At 48.6% G+C, this 24,713-nt stretch overlaps 1 protein-coding gene across 1 annotated transcript; it reads right to left on the reverse strand.

Annotated features, from left to right (window-relative positions):
- Positions 1-1,543: 1,543 nt before the first annotated feature.
- On the reverse strand, positions 1,544-23,719 carry LOC148513563 (C-type lectin domain family 2 member D-like). Its single transcript, XM_088481747.1, has 7 exons — positions 23,420-23,719; positions 20,352-20,450; positions 18,352-18,463; positions 16,590-16,753; positions 14,618-14,724; positions 7,466-7,596; positions 1,544-3,570 (listed from the first exon to the last, which is right to left on the reverse strand). The coding sequence occupies exons 1-6, from the start codon at positions 23,483-23,485 to the stop codon at positions 7,470-7,472; spliced, it is 675 nt and encodes a 224-aa protein (XP_088337873.1). The 5' UTR covers positions 23,486-23,719; the 3' UTR covers positions 1,544-3,570; positions 7,466-7,469.
- Positions 23,720-24,713: the final 994 nt, after the last annotated feature.

The raw sequence follows: 24,713 nt of genomic DNA on the forward strand, positions 1-24,713 counted from the left end.
AGTGCCGGTCGCACAGCTGTTTTTCTGCTTAGAGCAGCGCTAACAGCTGCACGCCCGGCACTTTGGTCAGAGAATGACAGTTAACACGCCTTAACACCCTTGTTAAGGCGCGAGAATCGGTATTCTCCAACCACACAGTGCTCTGAATTGAATCGCCCCCATTGTCTTCCAAGTTCCAGCCTCTTCCAGCTACCCAGCACAGAGTGGTCCACAGAGCTGACATCTGTCAGGCGCTGGTAGCTTACTATTCGCAGTGTTAGGAAATTATTTACATTGTTATCTAGCAGCCTTTTTGTTTTTACCTTGTTTGCGGTTGTTGCTCATTTTGCGAGATGTAATTTTCATACTTTAGACTAAATCAATAAATGTTGTAAAAAATTGGCATACACAGTATTTTATTACTGATGGTGATACTAATAAGGACTATGTTTTTTTGTATTTTAATATCTGTATAGGAGGGAAAACAATTTCCTAGGTACAGCAAAAGGTGCAAAGTGATACTTTTACTTTTTTTTTTACATTTATTCATGTGTTAATGTTTTCTTTTGGAGTGAGGTTTTTTTTTTTTATTAACTTAAGGCCGCCACACATCAGCAATTCTGCAATTTGCAATCGATTGTGTAAAAAAAAATCTTTCCCTTTTTCAATCAATTGCAGAATTGCCACAATCGATTGAAAAAGGGAAAGATTTTTATACACAATTGATTGCAAATTGCAGATGTATGGCGGCCTTTAGAGCAACATGCAATCAATTGGTTTGTTACACAGGAAAGTCTCCCCTTGCAAACACTTTTATCTCATTTCGCTATTTCTCTCACCCTTGCCTGGTTTTCTGTTCTTCCCTTGAGCAGGCAATGTATGACTGACATCTTTACAGTCTTGCTGTGCAGAAATACACTGGGTGGATTGTTTTATTCCACCACAGGAGCAGGTACAGTGTTATCACAGCTACTCAAATGAATTATAGCCTCAACTCCAATACCTGCATTAGCTCCATTAATGAGCCATGTAGGCTGGAAGGGTGAGCAACATGAGACCGGATGAAGGCAAGTGAGGACATGGCAGATAGATCTCTGTGTGTAATAATTATCATTAGCCAAAATATATTATGATAGACGGTTGGAAGGAGGATTAGAAGGTAAATGAGACAAAGTTACAGTATTTTATTATTTTATCATCAACTCCTAATGAACACAATCTGCTCTGTATATCATCTGCCACGTCCAGGATAAGACCCTCTGTGCTTCCTATCTGCCACGTCCAGGATAAGACCCTCTGTGCTTCCTATCTGCCACGTCCAGGATAAGACCCTCTGTGCTTCCTATCTGCCACGTCCAGGATAAGACCCTCTGTGCTTCCTATCTGCCACGTCCAGGATAAGACCCTCTGTGCTTCCTATCTGCCACGTCCAGGATAAGACCCTCTGTGCTTCCTATCTGCCACGTCCAGGATAAGACCCTCTGTGCTTCCTACCTGCCACGTCCAGGATAAGACCCTCTGTGCTTCCTATCTGCCATGTCCAGGAGAAGACCCTCTGTGCTTCCTATCTGCCACGTCCAGGAGAAGACCCTCTGTGCTTCCTATATGCCACGTCCAGGATAGGACCTTCTGTGCTTCCTATCTGCCACGTCCAGGATAAGACCCTCTGTGCTTCCTATCTGCCACGTCCAGGATAAGACCCTCTGTGCTTCCTATCAGCCACGTCCAGGATAAGACCCTCTGTGCTTCCTATATGCCACGTCCAGGATAGGACCTTCTGTGCTTCCTTTCAGAAGTCTGACATCGGCCTTTGTAACATTAATAGAGATGAATGATTCTTTACACTGATTTCCTGCATTATGAGGCCTGCAAGCTACCTCCAACCACCGTTTCTCCTCTCCCCATTCCAGCTCTCCCTGCATGCTGCCATATTTCTGCCAGTGTCCATCCCATATTCAATGACTTTTTAGTTTTATTTTTACTTTAGTCTGGGTTTAAAAATAAAAAAGTCAGAGAATTGCTTGCCATTTTCTCCATTTACCATTTATTATATAAATTTAGAAATAAAAAACACTGATGTTAATTCATGAACAACAGTATAAATTTCCTTTTAAAATGACGCTAATGATTGTATCTCCATTCAGTAAGGCACATTTACACTGCTGGCACTTATTCACTATTATTAATGGAAGGGTAATGTGACCTTGAAATGTAAAAGTCAATATTGAAATATAAAACTATCTTTATGAAAACTATGATCCCTGAGCTTCAAAACGAGACCAACACGAACGTTCTACCACAATGAGAAGTAAAGTTATGATTGGTATTAGGTGACCTTACAGCATAAATGTTACATTTTGTGTCATGTTTGCAGCCCTGTAGCACGAGACAGAGTATCACTGAGGGCTACAATGTTACATATTATTATAGTTACTTTATGTCATCTATTATCCTAACAATTTTCATGAAAATCTGAGATGGCTGGGTAGAAAAGTTACATTCTTATTGTGATGATTTGGCATGGAATGACCCTTACAATCTATAGGAAAATAAGTGTTTGGTACAGAATATAAGACACAGGATTACAATAGAAAACGCGCTTAGTGGGGAGAGGTCGCCCAGTCACACAGTAATGCTGCTCTCAGTCATATTACAGATAGAGGGGAAATAAAGCTTAGTGTGACCGGTTCCCAGCTTATCATCAGGTAGAATAGAGGAGACTGGGGGGTAATAGGATAGGATATAGGATGACACCTGAGCAGTGACATAGGGGGGTAGTGTCCTGTCCTCAGCACACACAGATGTCAGGTCAGTAACTACCACTAATCGCTGGGTATATTATTATTAGCTCAGTGTCTGAGAGGTGGCTTCCAGCATACAATGAGGGAAAGACGTCAGCGACGTGGCCAGCACAGGGGCTCAGAGGTCAGCGACGTGGCCAGCACAGGGGCTCAGAGGTCAGCGACGTGGCCAGCACAGGGGCTCAGAGGTCAGCGACGTGGCCAGCACAGGGGCTCAGAGGTCAGCGACGTGGCCAGCACAGGGGCTCAGAGGTCAGCGACGTGGCCAGCACAGGGGCTCAGAGGTCAGCGACGTGGCCAGCACAGGGGCTCAGAGGTCAGCGACGTGGCCAGCACAGGGGCTCAGAGGTCAGCGACGTGGCCAGCACAGGGGCTCAGAGGTCAGCGACGTGGCCAGCACAGGGGCTCAGAGGTCAGCGACGTGGCCAGCACAGGGGCTCAGAGGTCAGCGACGTGGCCAGCACAGGGGCTCAGAGGTCAGCGACGTGGCCAGCACAGGGGCTCAGAGGTCCGGACAGCTCAGGTACATGCTGGTGAAAGTGGTCTATGCTACAATGCTGGTTCTGTGTTGCTGGAGCGCTGAGGCGCCCGGGATTGTGCTATGTACGTACATCTTCATCCACTTTTATGGATAAAGAAGAAACACATCTTGTGTAAACAGGCTTATGTCTATGTAATACATTATATGCTCCCTGCCCGCTCCGGAGGTTTTCATACTCCAGGCAGCAGTACATACAGACGATGTAATAATCTTCCTTCATACACAGAGGTGACGTCAGACCTGCACCGGCTGTAATACAGGAGGAATGATATTAGCAATGTACAGTACAGGGTCATCAGGAGACAGAAATCTATTCTATAACATGGGGCCCAGAACTAGGCAGAGGTAGAAGCAGCAATGGGCATAATACACACATCAGGGGAGGATACTGTACATCAGGGGAGGATACTGTACATCAGGGGAGGATACTGTACATGCGGGGAGGATACTGTACATCAGGGGAGGATAATGTACATCAGGGGAGGATACTGTACATCAAGGGAGAATACTGTACATGCGGGGAGAATACACACATCAGGGGAGGATACTGAACATCAGGGGAGGATACTGTACATCAGGGGAGGATACTGTACATCAGGGGAGGATACTGTACATCAGGGGAGAATACAGTACACCAGGGGAGAATACATACACCAGGGGAGAATACTGTACACCAGGGGAGAATACAAACATCAGGGGAGAATACAAACATCAGGGGAGGATAATGTACATCAGGGGAGGATACTGTACATCAGGGGAGGATACTGTACATCAGGGGAGGATACTGTACATCAGGGGAGGATACTGTACATCAGGGGAGAATACTGTACATCAGGGGAGAATACTGTACATCAGGGGCGGGTTGATGGGATAGTGTACCAATGCTGGGGTTAGTGGTAGGCTGTACCTTCGGGGCGGGTTGATGGGATAGTGTAGCAGTGCTGGGGTTAGTGGTAGGCTGTACCTTCGGGGCGGGTTGATGGGATAGTGTAGCAGTGCTGGGGTTAGTGGTAGGCTGTACCTTCGGGGCGGGTTGATGGGATAGTGTAGCAGTGCTGGGGTTAGTGGTAGGCTGTACCTTCGGGGCGGGTTGATGGGATAGTTTAGCAGTGCTGGGGTTAGTGGTAGGCTGTACCTTCGGGGCGGGTTGATGGGATAGTGTAGCAGTGCTGGGGTTAGTGGTAGGCTGTACCTTCGAGGCGGGTTGATGGGATAGTGTAGCAGTGCTGGGGTTAGTGGTAGGCTGTACCTTCGGGGCGGGTTGATGGGATAGTGTAGCAGTGCTGGGGTTAGTGGTAGGCTGTACCTTCGGGGCGGGTTGATGGGATAGTGTAGCAATGCTGGGGTTAGTGGTAGGCTGTACCTTCGGGGCGGGTTGATGGGATAGTGTAGCAGTCCCCCATGTTACAGCCTGACACTGACCCCGCCCTCACCACTGCACCATTCCAGGATCCTTTCTATTTTCTAGCGTATAAAAAAACGCAATACCACCACATATACAACAATAATTAGCTGACATCAGAACACCAACTGATCAGCCATTGTGCTCCGGTGTACCATTCTATATAAATCTGAATGAAACTGGGACACATATGCTGTAATGTTTGGTGATAGGATTCCTAGAAGAGACGACCTGGGTCTCTCCACCAGCCGTGTCATTGACAGCCGCCGTCTTCCCCCCGGGTCCCGGCACTTCCATTCAATGCTTTCATCTTTCCCAGAAAATATGATGCAGGATATTCCGGGATGCGCCTGACACACGCCACGTCCTGCCTGGCACAGACTATACCCACATGATGCAGGATATTCCGGGATGCACCTGACACACGCCACGTCCTGCCTGGCACAGACTATACCCACATGATGCAGGATATTCCGGGATGCACCTGACACACGCCACGTCCTGCCTGGCACAGACTATACCCACATGTTGCAGGATATTCCGGGATGCGCCTGACACACGCCACATCCTGCCTGGCACAGGCTATACCCACATGATGCAGGATAATCCGGGATGCGCCTGACACACGCCACGTCCTGCCTGGCACAGACTATACCCACATGATGCACGATATTCCGGGATGCACCTGACACACGTCACGTCCTGCCTGGCACAGACTATACCCACATGATGCAAGATATTCCGGGATGCGCCTGACACACGTCACGTCCTGCCTGGCACAGACTATACCCACATGATGCAGGATATTCCGGGATGCGCCTGACACACGCCACATCCTGCCTGGCACAGACTATACCCACATGATGCAGGGTATTCCGGGATGCACCTGACACACGCCACGTCCTGCCTGGCACAGACTATACCCACATGATGCAGGATATTCCGGGATGCGCCTGACACACGTCACGTCCTGCCTGGCACAGACTATACCCACATGATGCAGGATATTCAGGGATGCGTCTGACACACGCCACGTCCTGCCTGGCACAGACTATACCCACATGATGCAGGATATTCCGGGATGCACCTGACACACGCCACGTCCTGCCTGGCACAGACTATACCCACATGATGCAGGATATTCCAGGATGCACCTGACTCACGCCACGTCCTGCCTGGCAAAGGCTATACCCACATGATGCAGGATAATCCGGGATGCACCTGACACACGCCACGTCCTGCCTGGCACAGGCTATACCCACATGATGCAGGATATTCCGGGATGTGTCTGACACACGCCACGTCCTGCCTGGCACAGACTATACCCACATGATGCAGGATATTCCGGGATGCACCTGACACACGCCACGTCCTGCCTGGCACAGACTATACCCACATGATGCAGGATATTCCAGGATGCACCTGACACACGCCACGTCCTGCCTGGCAAAGGCTATACCCACATGATGCAGGATAATCCGGGATGCACCTGACACACGCCACGTCCTGCCTGGCACAGGCTATACCCACATGATGCAGGATATTCCGGGATGTGTCTGACACACGCCACGTCCTGCCTGGCACAGACTATACCCACATGATGCAGGATATTCCGGGATGCACCTGACACACGCCACGTCCTGCCTGGCACAGACTATACCCACATGATGCAGGATATTCCAGGATGCACCTGACACATGCCACGTCCTGCCTGGCATAGGCTATACCCACATGATGCAGGATAATCCGGGATGCACCTGACACACGCCACGTCCTGCCTGGCACAGGCTATACCCACATGATGCAGGATATTCCGGGATGCGCCTGACACACGCCACGTCCTGCCTGGCACAGACTATACCCACATGATGCAGGATATTCCGGGATGCGCCTGACACACGCCACGTCCTGGCTGGCACAGACTATACCCACATGATGCAAGATATTTCGGGATATGCCTGGCACAGGCCACCTCCTGCCTGGCACAGAATATACTAACATGATGCAGGATATTCCAGGATGCGCCTGACACGCCACGTCCTGCCTGGCACAGACTGTACCCACATGATGCAGGATATTCCGGGATGCGCCTGACACACGCCACGTCCTTCCTGGCACAGACTATACCCACATGATGTAGCAAATACAGTGACCCAACGCATTTCTTCATCAGGGGAAGCGTGCGATGCGATGGATGGCGGCGACACCTGCGGCTGTTTATGACATTACGCTGTTGGAGAGACCAGAGACGTCTCTTCTCCCGTCGCATGTACCCGGACCCGGTAACTGCCAGCGCCGGAGACTGCTCAGTGACTTCCCCATTAGTCACACAGGGCGCCAATTTACTGCGCAGCCTTTTATTTCTCCACTAGCGCCATACTAAGGCCGAGGCAGCGATCAGCGATTACACTTATACCAGGAGCACTCAGATCTGCACAGGCCACGATTCCCCACAGATACAGACACCAATTACTTCATTACCTGTGTATTTATATAAAGAGGTCATTCTGATGCCAGCTCCTGGGGCCTCTCTTCCCTCAGCCCCGGAGGGAAGGGGGGTATTTTTGGTACGCCATGGTACATGCACACATCAGTGATAAGGATAATACGATTATTACTCACCACATCCCCCGTTATCTGCTGCTGGGGTCACTCAGCCCCAGGGAGTATTTCTGGGAGTTTATTTTTGGTACGCCTCAGTGTCTACACATCAGTGATAAGGATAATACTATTATTACTCACCAACTTAGGGCCCCGTTATCTGCAGCTGAAGAGATCTGATACAGATGAAATATTTCACCGTAGAACAGTCACGGGATATAAAACCATCAGGAGCCCAAGTCTTACAGTTTTCACCCGATATATTATTCAGCCTGTGGGGAGAACAAACCAGACGTGGATTAGCCAGGGTTACACACATACAAAGCTATAGGGGGAGATGTATCAAATCTTCTAAAGCAGTGTTTCACAACCTCAGTACTCAAGGCACACTATGGGGTATATTTACTAAAGTGCGGGTATTTAGAAGTGGAGATGTTGCCCATAGCAACCAATCCAATTAACATTTATCTAGCACCTTCTAGAAGATAATAGCTAAAATCTGATTGGTTGCTATGGGCAACAAGCCCCACTTCTAAAAAACAAGGCTTTCCACACCACCAACCGTGTCTCCAAGCATTACCCACAACCCCCCACTCTCCGTGCCACTATATATATATATATTAAAAATAAATAAGGTTTGGTGTCCAGCACTCACCTATATATGGCTAGATATGTGTCATTCATTTATATATATATACAGTCAGGTGCATAAATATTGGGACATTGACAGAATTTTCAGATTTTGGCCTCTATTCACCACCACAATGGCTTTGAAATGAAACAAACATGATGTGATTTACCTGCAGACTTTCAGATTTAATTTGAGGGTAATTACATCCAAATTGGGTGAACGGTGTAGGAATTACAACGGTTTCTATATGTGCCTCCCACTTTTTAAGGGGCCAAAAGTAATGGGACTATCAACTCAAAAGCTATTTCATGGACAGGTGTGGGCTATTCCCTCGTTATTTCATTATCAATTAAGCAGGTAAAAGGTCTGGAGTTGATTCTAGGTGTGACATTTGCATTTGGAATCAGTTGCTGTTTTATATAATTTAGTATTAGTGATAATACTACATAAGCCTTTAAATGTAAAATATCTAGTTTATTCCGTTTAAGCTAATTGGAGTCACAGTGCTCTATATAATGATATATTCTAGTAGGGAAGGAGTCAGTTTGTTATAATTGGTTGCAGGTATTATAAGTAGACTCCTTTAGGGTGTCTCTTTATCCGTATAGCACAGACGGTGTAATGGTCAGCATTACTGCCTCACAGCACTGAGGTCGTGGGTTCAATTCCCACTTTGGCGCTAACTGTGTGGAGTTTGTATATTCTCCCTGTGCTTGCGTGGGTTTCCTCCGGGTACTACGGTTTCCTCCCACACTCCAAAAATATACTGGTAGGTTAATTGGCTCATAACACAAATTAACCCTAGTGTGTATGTGTGTGCGCATGTGATAGGGAATATAGAGTGTAAGCTCCACTGGGGCAGGGACTGATGGGAATGGACAAATATTCTCTGCACAGTGCTGCGGAATATGTGTGCGCTATATAAATAACTGGTAATAAATATAGCAACACTGTGCCTACGTCTCCCTGTTAACACAGATAGTGACAACCCTGTTATTGTATCTGGAGTTGCTGTTGGAGTCACTGTCCTTCCAACATTTAGGTTATAGGTAATATAAGTAGACTCCTTCTCTACAAATATATTACTTTATATAGAGCACTGTGACTCCAATTAGCTTAAACGGAATAAACTAGATGATATTTAAAATTTATATAAGTGCTGGACACCAAACCTTATTTATCTTTAGAATCTAATCCTGAGTCTGGACCACTCCGGTGCCCAGCAGCTCTTGAGACATGTGGAGGATCACCAGAGCAGCATAACCAATTAATTGAGATTATATATATATATAAAACGAAAAGTCTTGAAAAACAGAAAATATATTTGGTATATCTGGAAATCTTGCCTTTGGATGGTTCATAAATGGGACTAGGTATTTATCATAGACAGTCACAGGGGAGCTGAGAGAGGGGGAGCAAATGTCACTCTTGGCAGCGCTTGGCATCACTTCATGCCTTCCAAATGTGGCCACGGCCCCCCAGTACCCACTCAGCTCTCAGCGGGTCTGGTTACAATGACAGTGTAGTATGATTCTGCCTGTCTCATCTCTTAGTAGTTCTGCTGCCCCTTTGTGCTTCCCAATCATGGCAGCTGCCCGGCCACCAAGTCACATTTACTTCAACCTACATTGCAAAGTGTTTATATCCTTTTGTTAGTTATAGTTTCAGCGTTGCCATCGATGATAATACATTTCGGTGTAAAACTAACAGTAATCTCTTTTTTAAAAACATATTTAATGTATATAATAAGCTGCTTCCGAACGGAGACGCCTGTCATTTCATCCCCAGAACAGTTTCTCCTGACTCGGTTTCCACAAGAACACATTTCAATATTTGAACATGCAACACGAACAACCAAATAAATGTATTTGTAGTGCTGCGGCCGGTCCCGCTTCAGCGGCCGCGGCAATGTTGTTAACCCCCGGTGTGCTTGGGGCTAAGGGGACGTGGCTGGGACGTGTAACCTCAGGGGCACCGGGGAGGGAAGGAGCCGCTAAGGGGGCCAAGCTGAGGACCGGGAGTGGGACTGCCCGCGCCCCAGCTCCACAGGACTCAATACAGGGAGCAGTTGTGTGCTGCGGAGCTGTAGCTGACTGCTGGGGACCAGATGCAATGCTCCCGGCGCTCCAGGGCAGACAGAAGCCACTGCAGCCAGGATGAGTGTCCCTGACTGCAGGGCTGAGCACCGCAAGCGGGGGGACTGGGCAAGCCAGCCCCCTGTACAACACTGCAGGCCAGAGTAGCTGCACCGTGTGGGGGGGGGGGGGGGTTCCGGAGCACCCCAGGGTCGCCGCTGGCCCCTCCATGCCGGCTGCTTACTGTGGCCAGGCAGCGGAGGGCAGGGCTAGGTGGCCGAACACTGGGAGACTGGGTAAGCCGGCTCCCAGTGCAGCACTTCATAACTAGTTGAGCGCTGGGGACTGGGAGCTTGGCTCCCATCACCCCAGCGCTACTGAGCAGAGTGGCCACATGTAGGGGGTCAGGGGAGGCCAGTTCCCTGCACCCCCAGCACTGAGAGGGGACCAGCAGCTGAGCGCTTCTGGGTGTAAGGTTCAGCTGCTGCAGCCAGGGCATGGTCCCCAGGCTGCAGAGCTGAGAGTCCTATGCTGGGAACTAGGAGTTCTGGGCTGGTTTAGTAAAGTAGAAAAAGGAGGGGGATTTAACCCCCTATTGTACCTCAGCACACTGAATAATACCTGCAACAATATATGAAGACTATATGGTCATAGAAATTCAGAGATATTGGTTGCATGCATTTGCAAATACATGGGAGGCTGCTGGGCCACGTCACGGCTTCTCTGCTACTAGCAGTCCCTAACACTAAGGGGTTCACATCCGGGGCGCAGTGCACCCCAAAAAACCTCCAACCCAAGACCCCCCCAGGGCATCACACGAAAATGGAAAAAAAGTGACAATGCAGTGTAAAGTATAGATGTGTGCGAGTAATCATTAAGTGTGGAATGAGAGGTTACAATATATGTGAAAAAATACATGAATAATAAACAAACATAAAAGGTGATGTGAAAATCAACTATGTGTATTAAGTGGTGATGCCCTGAGAAGGCCCAGCCAGACCAGTCCCGGGGGCCCTACGCCCAAACGCTCACCCCAAATATAAAATATACCAATTATAAGGCCTCATGATAAAGGCACATATATAATTTTGTCAAATGTAAGGCCTCATGATAAAGGCACATACATAAATGCATCCAAATTGAGAGCCAGCTTACCTGGGAGTCACCCCTGGGAACTCTAACTAGCACTACTAGAACCAGCATGCCCAGCGCTGAGCACAGAGTAAAAAACACAAAAATACACTGCTCAATGTTAATAAAATGTATATATTACATGCATGTATTTTAAATGTATAATTAAAAGTGAAATGCACTGACCTGTGATTTCTCTGGACGGCCAGGGGAGCCCCTTCCAAAAGAAATAAGATGTCCCCTTATGCAGCCTCATGCCTGGAAGTGATATGAGGAGGTGCACAGGAAGCTGTCTAATGCAGCCAGGTAACTGTTGCAGCAAGCTCCAAAATAGCTTCCCTTCCGTGGCCAGAAGACCCTGCCCGGGGGACCTTGCTTGCCAACCTCTGGAGCTCAGACTCGGGTAGAGGTGGCTGGCTTGGTCCCTTATCAGATTACTGGAAGTAGGTTTTGGAGGGAAACCTCCTCCGGCCCTAGATGAGCCGACTCCTGGGTGGCGACTAAAACACCAGGTGGGCTTAGGCACAGGGCAGTGACCACTCCCCACTGTCCATAGGGGACAATGTTAAATGTGCATGTGGCCAGCACATGCCCAGGTCATGCACTTAAGGAGAAACCATAGGGCGGACTTACCCCCTGTGGTAATGTGTATTGGAGTGGCATAAAAGAAGGCTTCATGCCTGGTAACATTGTACATCCTTGTAAATCCTTTGTGGAGAAGAATTGTTGTAACATCTTTTGTATGCCGAGTGTCTTTTTTAAGACTGAGCAATAAACACCTCTGCCTTTTCGATTGCATCTGAATCCTGCGACCAACAGAATTGCGCCAAACGCGAAGTCCGTTCTCCTACTGTTCTGGGTGGAGCTCCGTGTCTCCAAGTTCAAGCCCTCTGCCAGCTACCATGCAGAGCCTGGCCCATTGTGAGGGATCAGGAGGAATCAGCCGACACCAATCAGGGGGTATGGCCACAGCTAGTCGACGCATACGCAGCAGTAAGCGGTTTGAAACGACGACGGAAGGAGTTTTGTGGTGGCATCGTTATGCCCACGGCACAGTGGGCAGAGTCGGTGACAGGCGGTCACTGACGGTAAGTGGAAATCCCTGATACCCCAAGCTCCAGTGGGGATAGAAACCCCAACCTGTGATCGGGAGTCGGCAAGAGGCCATCCGGCCACAGCGGGTTTGACCGCATTTCTCATATGCTTTCTTTCTGATGGCGTTACCCATAGAAGCCTATTTGCTTCTGTCCGCAGAGTGCTGTAAGACAGTTCCGATCCCAGCACCCCCCGCAGCATGTGCAGAAGGACACCGCAGTGGCTTCTGGGTCATAGACCCGGGAAGTCCCTCCATCACAAAGAGCCGGTCTTACCAACAGAGCGGTCCCTTGCGGTGATCTGCATGCGAAGACCAGCGGCATGCATCGCATCCTGAGTGCGATACGCCATGCATTTCTACACACAATACCCCATAATGACAACGTGTAAAAAGGTTTTTTTGTGGGGTTTTGCTGATTTAATAAAACAAACAAACAAACAAACAAACAAAAAACCTAACAAATCACATGTACCTACTGTAAGTATTCACAGCCTTTGCTCAATACTTTGTTGATGCACCTTTGGCAGCAATTACAGCCTCAAGTCTTTTTGAATATGATGTCACAAGCTTGGCACACCTATCTTTGGGCAGTTTCACCCATTCCTCTTTGTAGCACCTCTCAGGCTCCATCAGGTTGGATGGGAAGCGTCGGTGCACAGCCATTTTCAGATCTCTCCAGAGATGTTCAATCGGATTCAAGTCTGGGCTCTGGCTGGGCCACTCAGGGACATTCACAGAGTTGTCCTGAAGCCACTCCTTTCATATCTTGGCTGTGTGCTTAGGGTCGTTGTCCTGCTGAAAGATGAACCGTCGCCCCAGTCTGAGGTTAAGAGCGCTCTGGAGCAGGTTTTCATCCAGGATGTCTCTGTACATTGCTGCATTCATCTTTCCCTCTATCCTGACTAGTCTCCCAGTTCCTGCCGCTGAAAAACATCCCCCCAGCATGATGCTGCCACCACCATGCTTCACTGTAGGGATGGTATTGGCCTGGTGATGAGCGGTGCCTGGTTTACTCCAAACATAACGCCTGGCATTCACGCCAAGAGTTCAATCTTTGTCTATCATGGTCTGAGAGTCTTTCAGGTGCATTTTGGCAAACTCCAGGTGGGCTGCCATGTGCTTTTTACTAAAAGGAGTGGCTTCCGTCTGGCCACTCTACCATACAGGCCTGATTGGTGGATTGCTGCAGAGATGGTTGTCCTTCTGGAAGGTTCTCCTCTCTCCACAGAGGAATGCTGTAGCTCTGACAGAGTGACCATCAGGTTCTTGGTCACCCCCCTGACTAGGGCCCTTGTCCCACGATTGCTCAGTTTAGATGGCCGGCCAACTCTAGGAAGAGTCTTGGTGTTTACGAACTTCTTCCATTTAAGGATGATGGAGGCCACTGTGCTCATTGGGACCTTCAAAGCAGCAGATATTTTTCTGTACCCTTCCCCAGATTTGTGCCTCGAGACAATCCTGTCTCTGAGGTCTACAGACAATTCCTTGGACTCCATGCTTGGTTTGTGCTCTGACATGCACTGTCAAGTGTGGGACCTTATATAGACAGGTGTATGCCTTTCAAAATCATGTCCAATCAACTGAATTTACCACAGGTGGACTCCAATTAAGCCGTAGGAACATCTCAAGGATGATCAATGGAAACAGGATGTCCCTGAGCTAAATTTTGAGCTTCATGGCAAAGGCTGTGAATACTTATGTATCTGTGATTTCTTAGTTTGTTTGTTTTTTTTTTTCATTAAATTTGCAGAAAGCTCAAAAAAACTTTTACACGTTGTCATTATGGAGTGTTGTGTGTAGAATTTTGAGGACAAAAATTAATTTATTCCATTTTGGAATAAGGCTGTAACGTAACAAAATGTGGAAAAAGTGAAGCGCTGTGAATACTTTCCAAATGCACTGTATATAATTTTTATAGCTTGCCGCATTCTGCCCACTTGTTACCTGGACACACACACAATTTTTTGCAGCACGTTGAGACAGTGCAATCGCTATCACCCACTCCCCTCGCTGTTACTGCCGTCCAACCGTGCCCAGGTTCTTATACAAGGGGCATGATATTTAAGGCGATTTCTACTGCTGCTGTGCTGGGTCTGACACCACCAGAGAAACGCAACACGGGTAATAAATTGTGCTCAGCTAACGTTTGTGTGAATCAGTGTAACGCCAGCTCAGTGCTACTGATACACAGAAACGACAGCGCAACTTATGGACGCACCTGGGAAATGACGCTAAGGAGAACACTATAGATTGCACGAATTTCATGTCACTGATATACATGTAGGATTATTTATTTCCCAACAACCATTATTGGAGCGTTCCGTTCAGCTTCCTCTCCCTGTGGTTCCACGCCCCCTTACCTCTCATCGCCCGCTGACGTCTCATTCAGCCACTTCCACTCGCCGTCCTCCCTGTAATTCCCGCACCAGTGCTCGTCTCTGTGCTTCGCGAAACGCGTGACACATTCCTGTAACGTACAGAGAGATTATTTACACCGCACTATACTGTGACCAGCGCTGCCGGATACGTAGTTCGCTGCCAGACTTTTTTGCCTTTAAAATTATTTTTAATACAAGATTCTGTGACAAGAGATGATAGTAATAAAAGCCATAAAAGCCATAAGGTAACAGTCAGAACCCAGCAGGGCTCAGGGAACGGAATTGGGAGAATTATTGATGATGTGCGTCAGAAATTCCATATGATAAGTACACCAGGACATCGATCTAATAGCATTCATGGCGGGCTGGGGGTAGAGGGAGTAAAAAATTGGAAAAGCTTAGTTGCGATTGTGAACGTTAGATTGCAGATCTGAGAAGGGAGGGGAGACTTGTGTGCCAGTAATATCAGTAATATCAGTGATATCAGTAATACCAGTAAAATCAGTGATACCAGTGATACCAGTAATATCAGTGATATCAGTGAGATACTTGATACCACTTGTCAGCCATGAGGATTTTGCAGCCGGGAGGGAAACCCGGAGTATAGAAAAATAGGGATTATGGGACTAGGGTGCAAACCCAAAACGTTTGATGGTATAATCCCATACTGCTAGGGAGTGTGACCCCACTGGATGGGAGATGACAGATTTCGGCCTCAGATGGGTGGGTGCTAGAGGAATATACATTGGGTGAGCTGCGCAGAAAATCAATACGCCTTGCAGGTGGGTCTGGAGGAGGGGCTTAGTCTGTCCCCAGTTAGGATGTATAAATGTTATATAGTGCTTAATATAATGTATTACTCAGTATTGTTACCATAGCTCAGTACTTCATACCCCGCCTAAACCGGCCTCTCACGTGTACTGACCAGAAACGCCGGGACCTGTGCGCTGCGCTCAGAGGACATCGCTACACGCGGTACAGCCCGGAGATAACCAGCTCACTATGAAGGCACATGCTCATAATTAGCACAGGAGCTACAGTAATTACATTGGCCCCCTAGAAGCTGGAAATGGCGGCCAATTAAGGGCGATTCAGAGATGGACGTATTGTGCAGTTTACGCAGTGCAGTGATTATCGGTAATGTACAAATGCGTCAAGGATCATTACCGTTCTCACCTGTAGTGAGTATTTATTTGCAGAGTGACTGACAGGCAGGGACGGTTTGCGGGCAGCAACACGAACGGAGGGGGATGTATGGTAATCGACTGCTCTGTACCCGATGCCGCGACTTTGTACGCAGTCGCTTGGATTCTCCAGTGTGCGTCTCAGTACAAATCTAGGCGGACGCTACATTTGCATATTTTCTCTCTGCCGCTGTGTACTTCACTGAATGAGGCCCAACATGACCTGTCACTCAGGGATCTCTCCACTGGTTGGTTGCATAAAGTGGTCGTCTAATTTATTACAAACACGTTTGGCCGGTTACTATGAAGGGGGGGGGGGGTTCTGGAAGCTGACGTCCCGGGCTGCTTTGTGTTTGTAAGGAATTTGGTGCGGGAGGCTAACAACATGCGCCGTGAAAGTGCGACGCACAGAGGACGGCGAGGATGCAGCACAATCATTCAATGCCAATGTACAGAAAGCTTAATGGCGTCACAAGGAGCCTGTTCCTGCCAGTACACGGGAGATTCACTCATCAGTCATGAGTATTCATGGCCACCAACAAGATGGCCGCCCTCATGCCATCGTATACAGTGACGGCTACAGAGGAAACCGTATAGCAACAACGCCGTAAATAACGCGTAAGCAACCTGTGTAATGCGCAGGTCAATAATAAGAATAATCCCAGCTACTTACATCTAATATCAATAAGGAAACGTCTCTGGTATGAAGGTCTCAGCCATATTATCCAACCTGGTGTCAACATGTCCAACAGGCGCTGTACTAAACTCACCTTATTGCGATCATCCTGGAGATCAACGAGCGTGGCTCCGTGCTCCTTACAGAAGTCCTTGCTGGCCGTCCAGTTCCTGCGATCTTCGGAATAGTAATACGCTGTTCCGTTATATATAACCCAGTTGTCTAGAGGTCTGTTCTGTGTAACATTATCCGGCTTATCTATAGAATAAGAGGTAAATGTTATCATCTGTGTTCCTGCCGGACACGGCAATGAGCACATCACATTCCTGACACGTGTCATACAAAGCGCACTGTGTGATATTCTCCATTATAAAGGCTTAGCCTTACGCCATTAAGTCCAATGACCTGGATCGTGTGCATTATAAGGGATGACGGTATGTGACTATAGAGGGAGGGGGGTGTATTTTCTCCTATGCTCATACAGTATAGCCAGTTCCCCTCACTGCCTGCTCCGAGTCTCTCCAGCTCACATCGCCAGGTATGGTACCCGGCCTATCCACTACTGGCACAGTAAGCATAAGTGAGGAGGGGGAGCAGCCAGTACCCTGAAGCCACTTCTGTAACCTGAGGACAGCCCACCTGCCAGTACCTAACATGGCGGGACGTGGCTTGGTTGGAGGTGAAGAAGGCTGCCTCAGCCACTGTGGTCACATTATTACATCTCACAGCAACAAAATGTCCCCAAAATCAACATGCTTATTACCCATATTAAAGCAACAATCCTCCCCCCAAAGAAGATTTTTTTTCTTTTTAAATATCAGGTAAGTACACCTCAGCATTCTTCTTAGGGGCCCACCTACAGATTATTATCTTCTTTTCAAAGTCTCTCTGGAGAGGAGTCCAGTATGGCTGCCAGTCACACACTCAGGCTCACAGCAGGTCACATGATGGCAAAGGGGAGTGACTATGAGAGAGAGGACGTCACCAGAGCCCAGGGGTGTGTCCCAAAGCCTTCATGCCAGCTACACCATGTGACTGGGTGCCATGGTAAGGGGACCAGGCAGCACTATGATACTGTAATAAGAGAAGCCGGACCCTGCTCCCTCATTACAGCACCCTCACAGCATCGGGAAACGGCTCACCCAGGATTATTACCGGCTCGCACAGCCTCAATCTTCCTATGATGTATTCATGTTCTCACTTGTAATTCTGTACAATAAATTACAATTCCACCAATTTCTGTCTTTTCAGCCACACTTCACTTTTACTCCAGCTCTGTAAATCCCTTCTCATTTATTTCCTAATGTTCCAGGCACAAATCCCAATCAATATTACGGATCAACTCTTTTCCCACAGATAATTAATAACCACATCCCTATACGTGTTATACAGCTCCGTCTATGTGACGGTATTCAGACACCAGTACCATGGCACTGCACACATTGTATGTGCTCTGCATTTTGGTCTCGTTGCTCCCATCCTGCTGCCATATCTGTGCAGAACCTGTTATGTGGTTATGCTGCAGGCACAGTGTGGACAGCTCATGCTCTTGTTATGCCGCAGGTAGGTTTAGACATTAAATAGATGAAAAAGGCATTCTGTACCACACCTGTCCTGTGCTGGTCTCTCTCTAATGACGTATGATTCGGACATTCTCCTCCCATTCCACTGCACCCACGGTGTTGTCAGGCACCCTCCATACTCCCCACCACCTCCACGGCGGACGCAGCTCAGGATCACACCCTTCCCTCCTAACATCCGACGTTTTTATTCTTACATTCTGGTTAGAAGTGCCTGGCAACACAAGATCTACACGCAGTCATGTACACGTATGAAGATAGTAAACAGAAACTTACAGAAAGGTTTAGGAACAAGCCATGCAGAGACCATCCCGATGACCAGCAGCGCCATGCATGCGCCAATCAGTAGCAGCTGCCATATTGTAATCGACACAGATTTCATGCACCACTGAAAAAGACGTTCACATGTTTAACCTGCAACACGTCACATCTAGTGACTCACATTATTATTAATACGTTGAGTTATGTGAAGGGATTTTGCTTTACCCTACAAAGATAAACAACCCCCTCCCATCATTTTCTACACTTCACAGCACCCGAAGTGACTCCTGCAGGCACCACTGACCGGTATGATACAGGGAGGACCCATCAGACTGGCAGCATGTTGTTCACCAACGTCCGGCCAGTGGGAACAACATGGGCTGGTATGAGAGATCGTCTGAGGATCCTGTGACCGGATGACCGCACACAATGCGATCACAGGTTTCTTGTGCATAGATAGAGGAGGTTACTCGACCTTCAGTGACCGGAGTGGGCTTACTTCCCCGTAGGCACTCCCCGTCACCATCAGCAACCACCTGTTACTGACTCCTCCCACAGCATCGTGGGCAGGTAACTCACTGCTACCACCAGGCTCCTACCAGTGGCACCTAGAACCGCCTACTTCTTGGTACGTGTAGAATGCTGCTGCAACACCGTCTGGTTGGTGTTGACTAATTCCCACTGGTCCCTCACTATGGACCAGTCTCTGCAGGGCAGCTGGCAGAGCGTTTCAGTTTGGAGACACTGGGCTCAATCCAGAACAGCCGGAGAACGGAACAGCATTTTGCGCTGTTCTGGTGGTCACAGGATACAAGCAGTTGCAGGCGTCTTGAAGCAAGTGGGTGATTATTGCTATTGTCTTTACAAATACAATAAAGCCTGGTACACACTGTGTAGATCGCTCTGTAGATCAGATAAACGCTCCAATCCTCATAGTGATCATCTGATCAGTCTGCGCTGAGCTATTTTTTTTTTGTTACCTCCGTGTGTACTCTTTTTAAAGGGAATCAGGAGGTCGGGCATATGGATTGTTAAGCAGATCAGAGGCGACCTCCTGATCAGACCGTTGCAGTATCGTTTGAAGCAGTTTATCGGCTAAAGCTCCTGCGTTAGTGGGTAAACCGGGCCGATCATTGCATAGGTGTGCACCCAGCGTGACTCCACAGCAAACAAGATGTTACAGGAGTCAGAGGATCTCTCAGAGTCACATCCGCCCTTTATATACAGAAAAAGTACCAAGCGCTGCAGGGGACCAGCCCCAAAGCCTCTTTAGTTAAGTTACCGAATCAGGAAACGTTCTCCTATAACTTACATTTCCCAGGAACTGGTCAATTGTGCTCTTTATTTAATATTTACCGCCCATCATTTAGTCATCAGGAGGAGCAAACTCAATTACTGTGACTTAAATACAATCTGATGTGAAACATATACTATGGAAGGGATCTCTAGGATACACTAATAATTAGGGCTACCAAAAGACAAAAGCATCACTAGAGCAAATAGTTCAAAGTATAAAAATGTGCCCAGCACAGGGATGTAACTCCCTTGGTGTTCATTCTAGCCCCCTGCACCTGTCACAGCCCGTGCAGTTCCTCTTTCCTGCCTGGGGTGTCGCACTCTGCACTGGTGCTTCTAGCACACTCCACTGATTCAACAAACTACTGAGATACAGAGCAGAGTGTGCTAGAAGCACCTGAGCAGAGAGCGACACCCCAGGCAGGAAAGAGGAACTGCACGGGCTGTGACAGGTGCAGGGGGCTAGAATGAACACTAGGCACGGTCACCAGTTGCTGTGCAGGTGCCAGGGTTGCAGAGGCAATAAATATGTACATACTCCATCATTACATGCAATCTGCGTAAAGCGCCTAGCACTAACATTTCCCTTTTATGGCGCAGCAGCGTGAGCGCCGATCTCAGCTGTGGGGCTGGTGTCCCCCGGCCACAATCATGTATATTTGTTCTATATGCATTATAAGTACCCAATTTGTTATAGCACAAGCTGCACTTATGCTTACTAGTCTGGAGTGTACTGGAGGGCGATGGCCCTGTTCATTGGGCGGGTCAGAGGCTCCATTAGGATCAGCGCTGTTCTCATTAGCGTCGGCGAGTGGCTGCTGTAGGAGAACAGACAGATGACAAGGTCACTATCATTAATCATCAGTACACGGTACATAGACAGCTCCACAGTCAGTCAATGGGTGTACCCACGTTACCACCCGCAGGAAACAGCGCAGATCTGCATTGCCAATAATACCCCGTATATAACTACAGTATATTTATTACACCAACAACACGCCCTGCTTTCCATTACCAGCATTGTCCTGCAATTCTTTACATAATTTCCCCGATTATGACGAATCGTGACAAAAAATCGTGTAAAATATGCCCAAATCAAGTGTCCACTCACGATGCAGATGCGCGTCCCCGCCGGTCGTGCATCGCATCTTCATAGCTGCCATGCTGTAGGGCAGATCGGACAATCTCAGTCAGGATGCACTGGAATAGTCAGGAGGCGGGATGCACTGGAATAGTCAGGAGGCGGGATGCACTGGAATAGTCAGGAGGCGGGATGCACTGGAATAGTCAGGAGGCGCCATGCACTGGAATAGTCAGGAGGCGCCATGCACTGGAATAGTCAGGAGGCGCCATGCACTGGAATAGTCAGGAGGCGCCATGCACTGGAATAGTCAGGAGGCGCCATGCACTGGAATAGTCAGGAGGCGCCATGCACTGGAATAGTCAGGAGGCACGATGCACTGGAATAGTCAGGAGGCGCGATGCACTGGAATAGTCAGGAGGCGCGATGCACTGGAATAGTTAGGTGTCACGATAAATCGTTTGTCACATTGGACAGTTTTTATCACCAAATCGTGCCCACAACTGCCAGGGGAGAGTTCAAGGGGAAATCAGACACAATATCGGATCGTGAGCACATCGCCAAGTGTGTAGGCACCTTTAGGCCCGCATTCAATTCCAAGCGAAAAGTCCGAGGCCGGACTTTATCGTCATCTGAGTTTTGGGTACGAAAAAGTACTGCGAAAAAGTATTGCGCGCTTATCCCCATATTCAATTCCAAATCGCCGAAAACTAAATCAGCGAAAAGTGCGGTAGTTTTTGGGGAAATCAACCTGGCACCCCCCAAAAGATGCTCTGAATGGGGGTTCACTATGGGTACCCCCGATTAGACCTGCTGAAGGTATTTGGGGTCTTTGAATGGTCTCAATAGGTGCTATAAGGCGTCTTATGGGCGACAGTGGTGAAGAATAGCATTTAGCCACTATTTTGGGGGAAAAATAAATTAGTCCCATCAAATTTGGGGTACATGAAAATGGGTGAAAGCATATTTTAAAGTTGCTACAGTCAAGCATTAAAATGTGCCAAAAACGCACCTTCTGCAAGCACCTGCAATCCAAAATACACCTCCCCGTACTTCCAGATCCCCCCAAAGGCTATTTAGATATTTTTTTAATTTTTTCGCCCACTTTTTCAAAGTGCTTTTTAGGGGTGTTGGGGTTTTTTTTACGTTTTTTTACCCAGTTAGCGTCAAGGTGGGTGTAAAAAGGGATTAGGGGGTTGCCGCAATTTTGCACCCCAAATCCCCAATTCTGCCCTTTTTTCCGCCGGGTATCCATTGGTGAAACTTTTCCGCTGGTTACAAGGCGCAAACTTTTCGCACCAGCGAAAATTCGGACAAATTTAATACAAGTATAAGTGGAATCGGCAGTAGATAGAGAAAGAAATGCACACACACTTTGTGTATGGGTGTGTATAATATATATATATACACATACACATACACACACACATACAGAATATACAGTACACATTATTATTATTAAAGGCTATTATAATTTAATAACAAGTCAACCTGTAAGCATTGCTGTACTCCGTTACTAGTACCTTTTTCTGTTTCTGTCTTACCTGCACACACACAGTACCAGAGCCGTAACCAGACTTTTTGGTGTCCTGTGCCAGAGAGAGCATTGCCCCCCCCCCCCCCCATCATCATTTTTAAATAGGGACATAAGATAGTGCACCTGAAAAAGTGCCATAGCCTCAAGGGGAAGGGCCAGGGAAGAGATGGGGGAGGCCAGGAGACGCTGGGGCCAGGGAAGAGATGGGGGAGGCCAGGAGACGCTGGGGCCGGGGAAGAGATGGGGGAGGCCAGGAGACGCTGGGGCCGGGGAAGAGATGGGGGAGGCCAGGAGACGCTGGGGCCGGGGAAGAGATGGGGGAGGCCAGGAGACGCTGGGGCCGGGGAAGAGATGGGGGAGGCCAGGAGACGCTGGGGCCGGGGAAGAGATGGGGGAGGCCAGGAGACGCTGGGGCCGGGGAAGAGATGGGGGAGGCCAGGAGACGCTGGGGCCGGGGAAGAGATGGGGGAGGCCAGGAGACGCTGGGGCCGGGGAAGAGATGGGGGAGGCCAGGAGTCGCTGGGGCCGGGGAAGAGATGGGGGAGGCCAGGAGACGCTGGGGCCGGGGAAGAGATGGGGGAGGCCAGGAGACGCTGGGGCCGGGGAAGAGATGGGGGAGGCCAGGAGACGCTGGGGCCGGGGAAGAGATGGGGGAGGCCAGGAGACGCTGGGGCCGGGGAAGAGATGGGGGAGGCCAGGAGACGCTGGGGCCGGGGAAGAGATGGGGGAGGCCAGGAGACGCTGGGGCCGGGGAAGAGATGGGGGAGGCCAGGAGTCGCTGGGGCCGGGGAAGAGATGGGGGAGGCCAGGAGACGCTGGGGCCGGGGAAGAGATGGGGGAGGCCAGGAGACGCTGGGGCCGGGGAAGAGATGGGGGAGGCCAGGAGACGCTGGGGCCGGGGAAGAGATGGGGGAGGCCAGGAGACGCTGGGGCCGGGGAAGAGATGGGGGAGGCCAGGAGACGCTGGGGCCGGGGAAGAGATGGGGGAGGCCAGGAGACGCTGGGGATAAAAGAAGAATAAGCTAGAATAATATAAATAAACAGGGAAACTAACAGGCCCAAACAGCGCCCCCTGCGGTGCCCTGTGCCATGGCACTGGTCGCACCACCCTAGTTACGGCCCTGATTAGTACACACACAGCACATCCAGTCCCTGTGCCCGGCACTCACCTGCTCCTGCATGGAGAAGTCGTTGCGGGGACTGTGGCTCTCACTGTGGGACCCCAGCGGGGGCATGCTGGCTGTCAGCGAGCTGTGTGCGGTTCTTGCACCTTCCGGAATCCGGCGCTGGGTGGAGCCGGGGAGCGGACAGCGGCGGCCGGGCGGTATTAGAGGTAGCGGTATGATCCCCGGGATAGTGACTGGCAGTAGAGCCCCCCCGGCGGCAACGGCGGTACTCTCAGTTACCCCTAGCGGCACCGGTGACTGCTCTGCCTGTCTGTGGGAGTGAGTGCGCCCCTGCCGGTAACACCATGGTAGCGCACAGTGTTGCCAATCTGACATGAAAAGTAACTGAGAGAGTTTCATAAAACCCCAAAACTTTATAGTTTGTTGTTTATTTTATTAAAATACATATAAAGCTATATATGCAGAACAGAGCTATTCTCTGCTCTATGGATAGACCCCCATGCGTCCACGTTCATCTTAACGCAAAGGCGTACACTACACACGCATCGCGCCTGCAATCAGTTAATGCTAGGAGGGGTATTCAATATGAAACGCTAACTTCACTGTCGAAGTTAACGTTTCATATCGGAGTTTTTACCTGCGTTAAAGTCTGGTGCGCGCTCCCGGTTATCCCCGTATTCAATATAAAATTAACGAAAACAGGAAACTCCGAAGTTGGATTTGCGTAAAGTTACAAATTTTTCCTTAAAATAATTGTAAGACCCCCCTAAAGTTGTAAAAACATGGGGGAACACTATGGGTACCCCCGTTTTAGCCTTTAATTGAAAGTCGGGGATTTAAATAGCCGCGGCAGGTGTTTTTTCCCCGACATTGAAGAAGTGATGCAGAAGAGCACTTAGGTTATTTTTTTCATTTTTTTTAAGTGGTCCCATCAAATTTGGGGTACATGAAAATGGGTGCTAGCATATTTTGATGTCCCTAAAGTAAGTTTTTAAAAATTCTGCATTTGTGCACCTGCCGCTATAATTCTATTCTAGAATACACCTGCCGCTAATAATCTATTCTATAATACACCTGCCGCTATAAATCTATTCTAGAATACACCTGCCACTAATAATCTATTCTAGAATACACCTGCCGCTAATAATCTATTCTAGAATACACCTGCCGCTAATAATCTATTCTAGAAAACACCTGTTGCTAATAATCTATTCTAGAATACACCTGCCGCTAATAATCTATTCTAGAAAACACCTGTTGCTAATAATCTATTCTAGAATACACCTGCCGCTAATAATCTATTCTAGAAAACACCTGCCGCTAATAATCTATTCTA

Source organism: Taudactylus pleione, unplaced genomic scaffold (assembly GCF_031769625.1).
Source record: "Taudactylus pleione unplaced genomic scaffold, aTauple2 ptg000277l, whole genome shotgun sequence".
Classification (NCBI taxonomy): domain Eukaryota; kingdom Metazoa; phylum Chordata; class Amphibia; order Anura; family Myobatrachidae; genus Taudactylus; species Taudactylus pleione.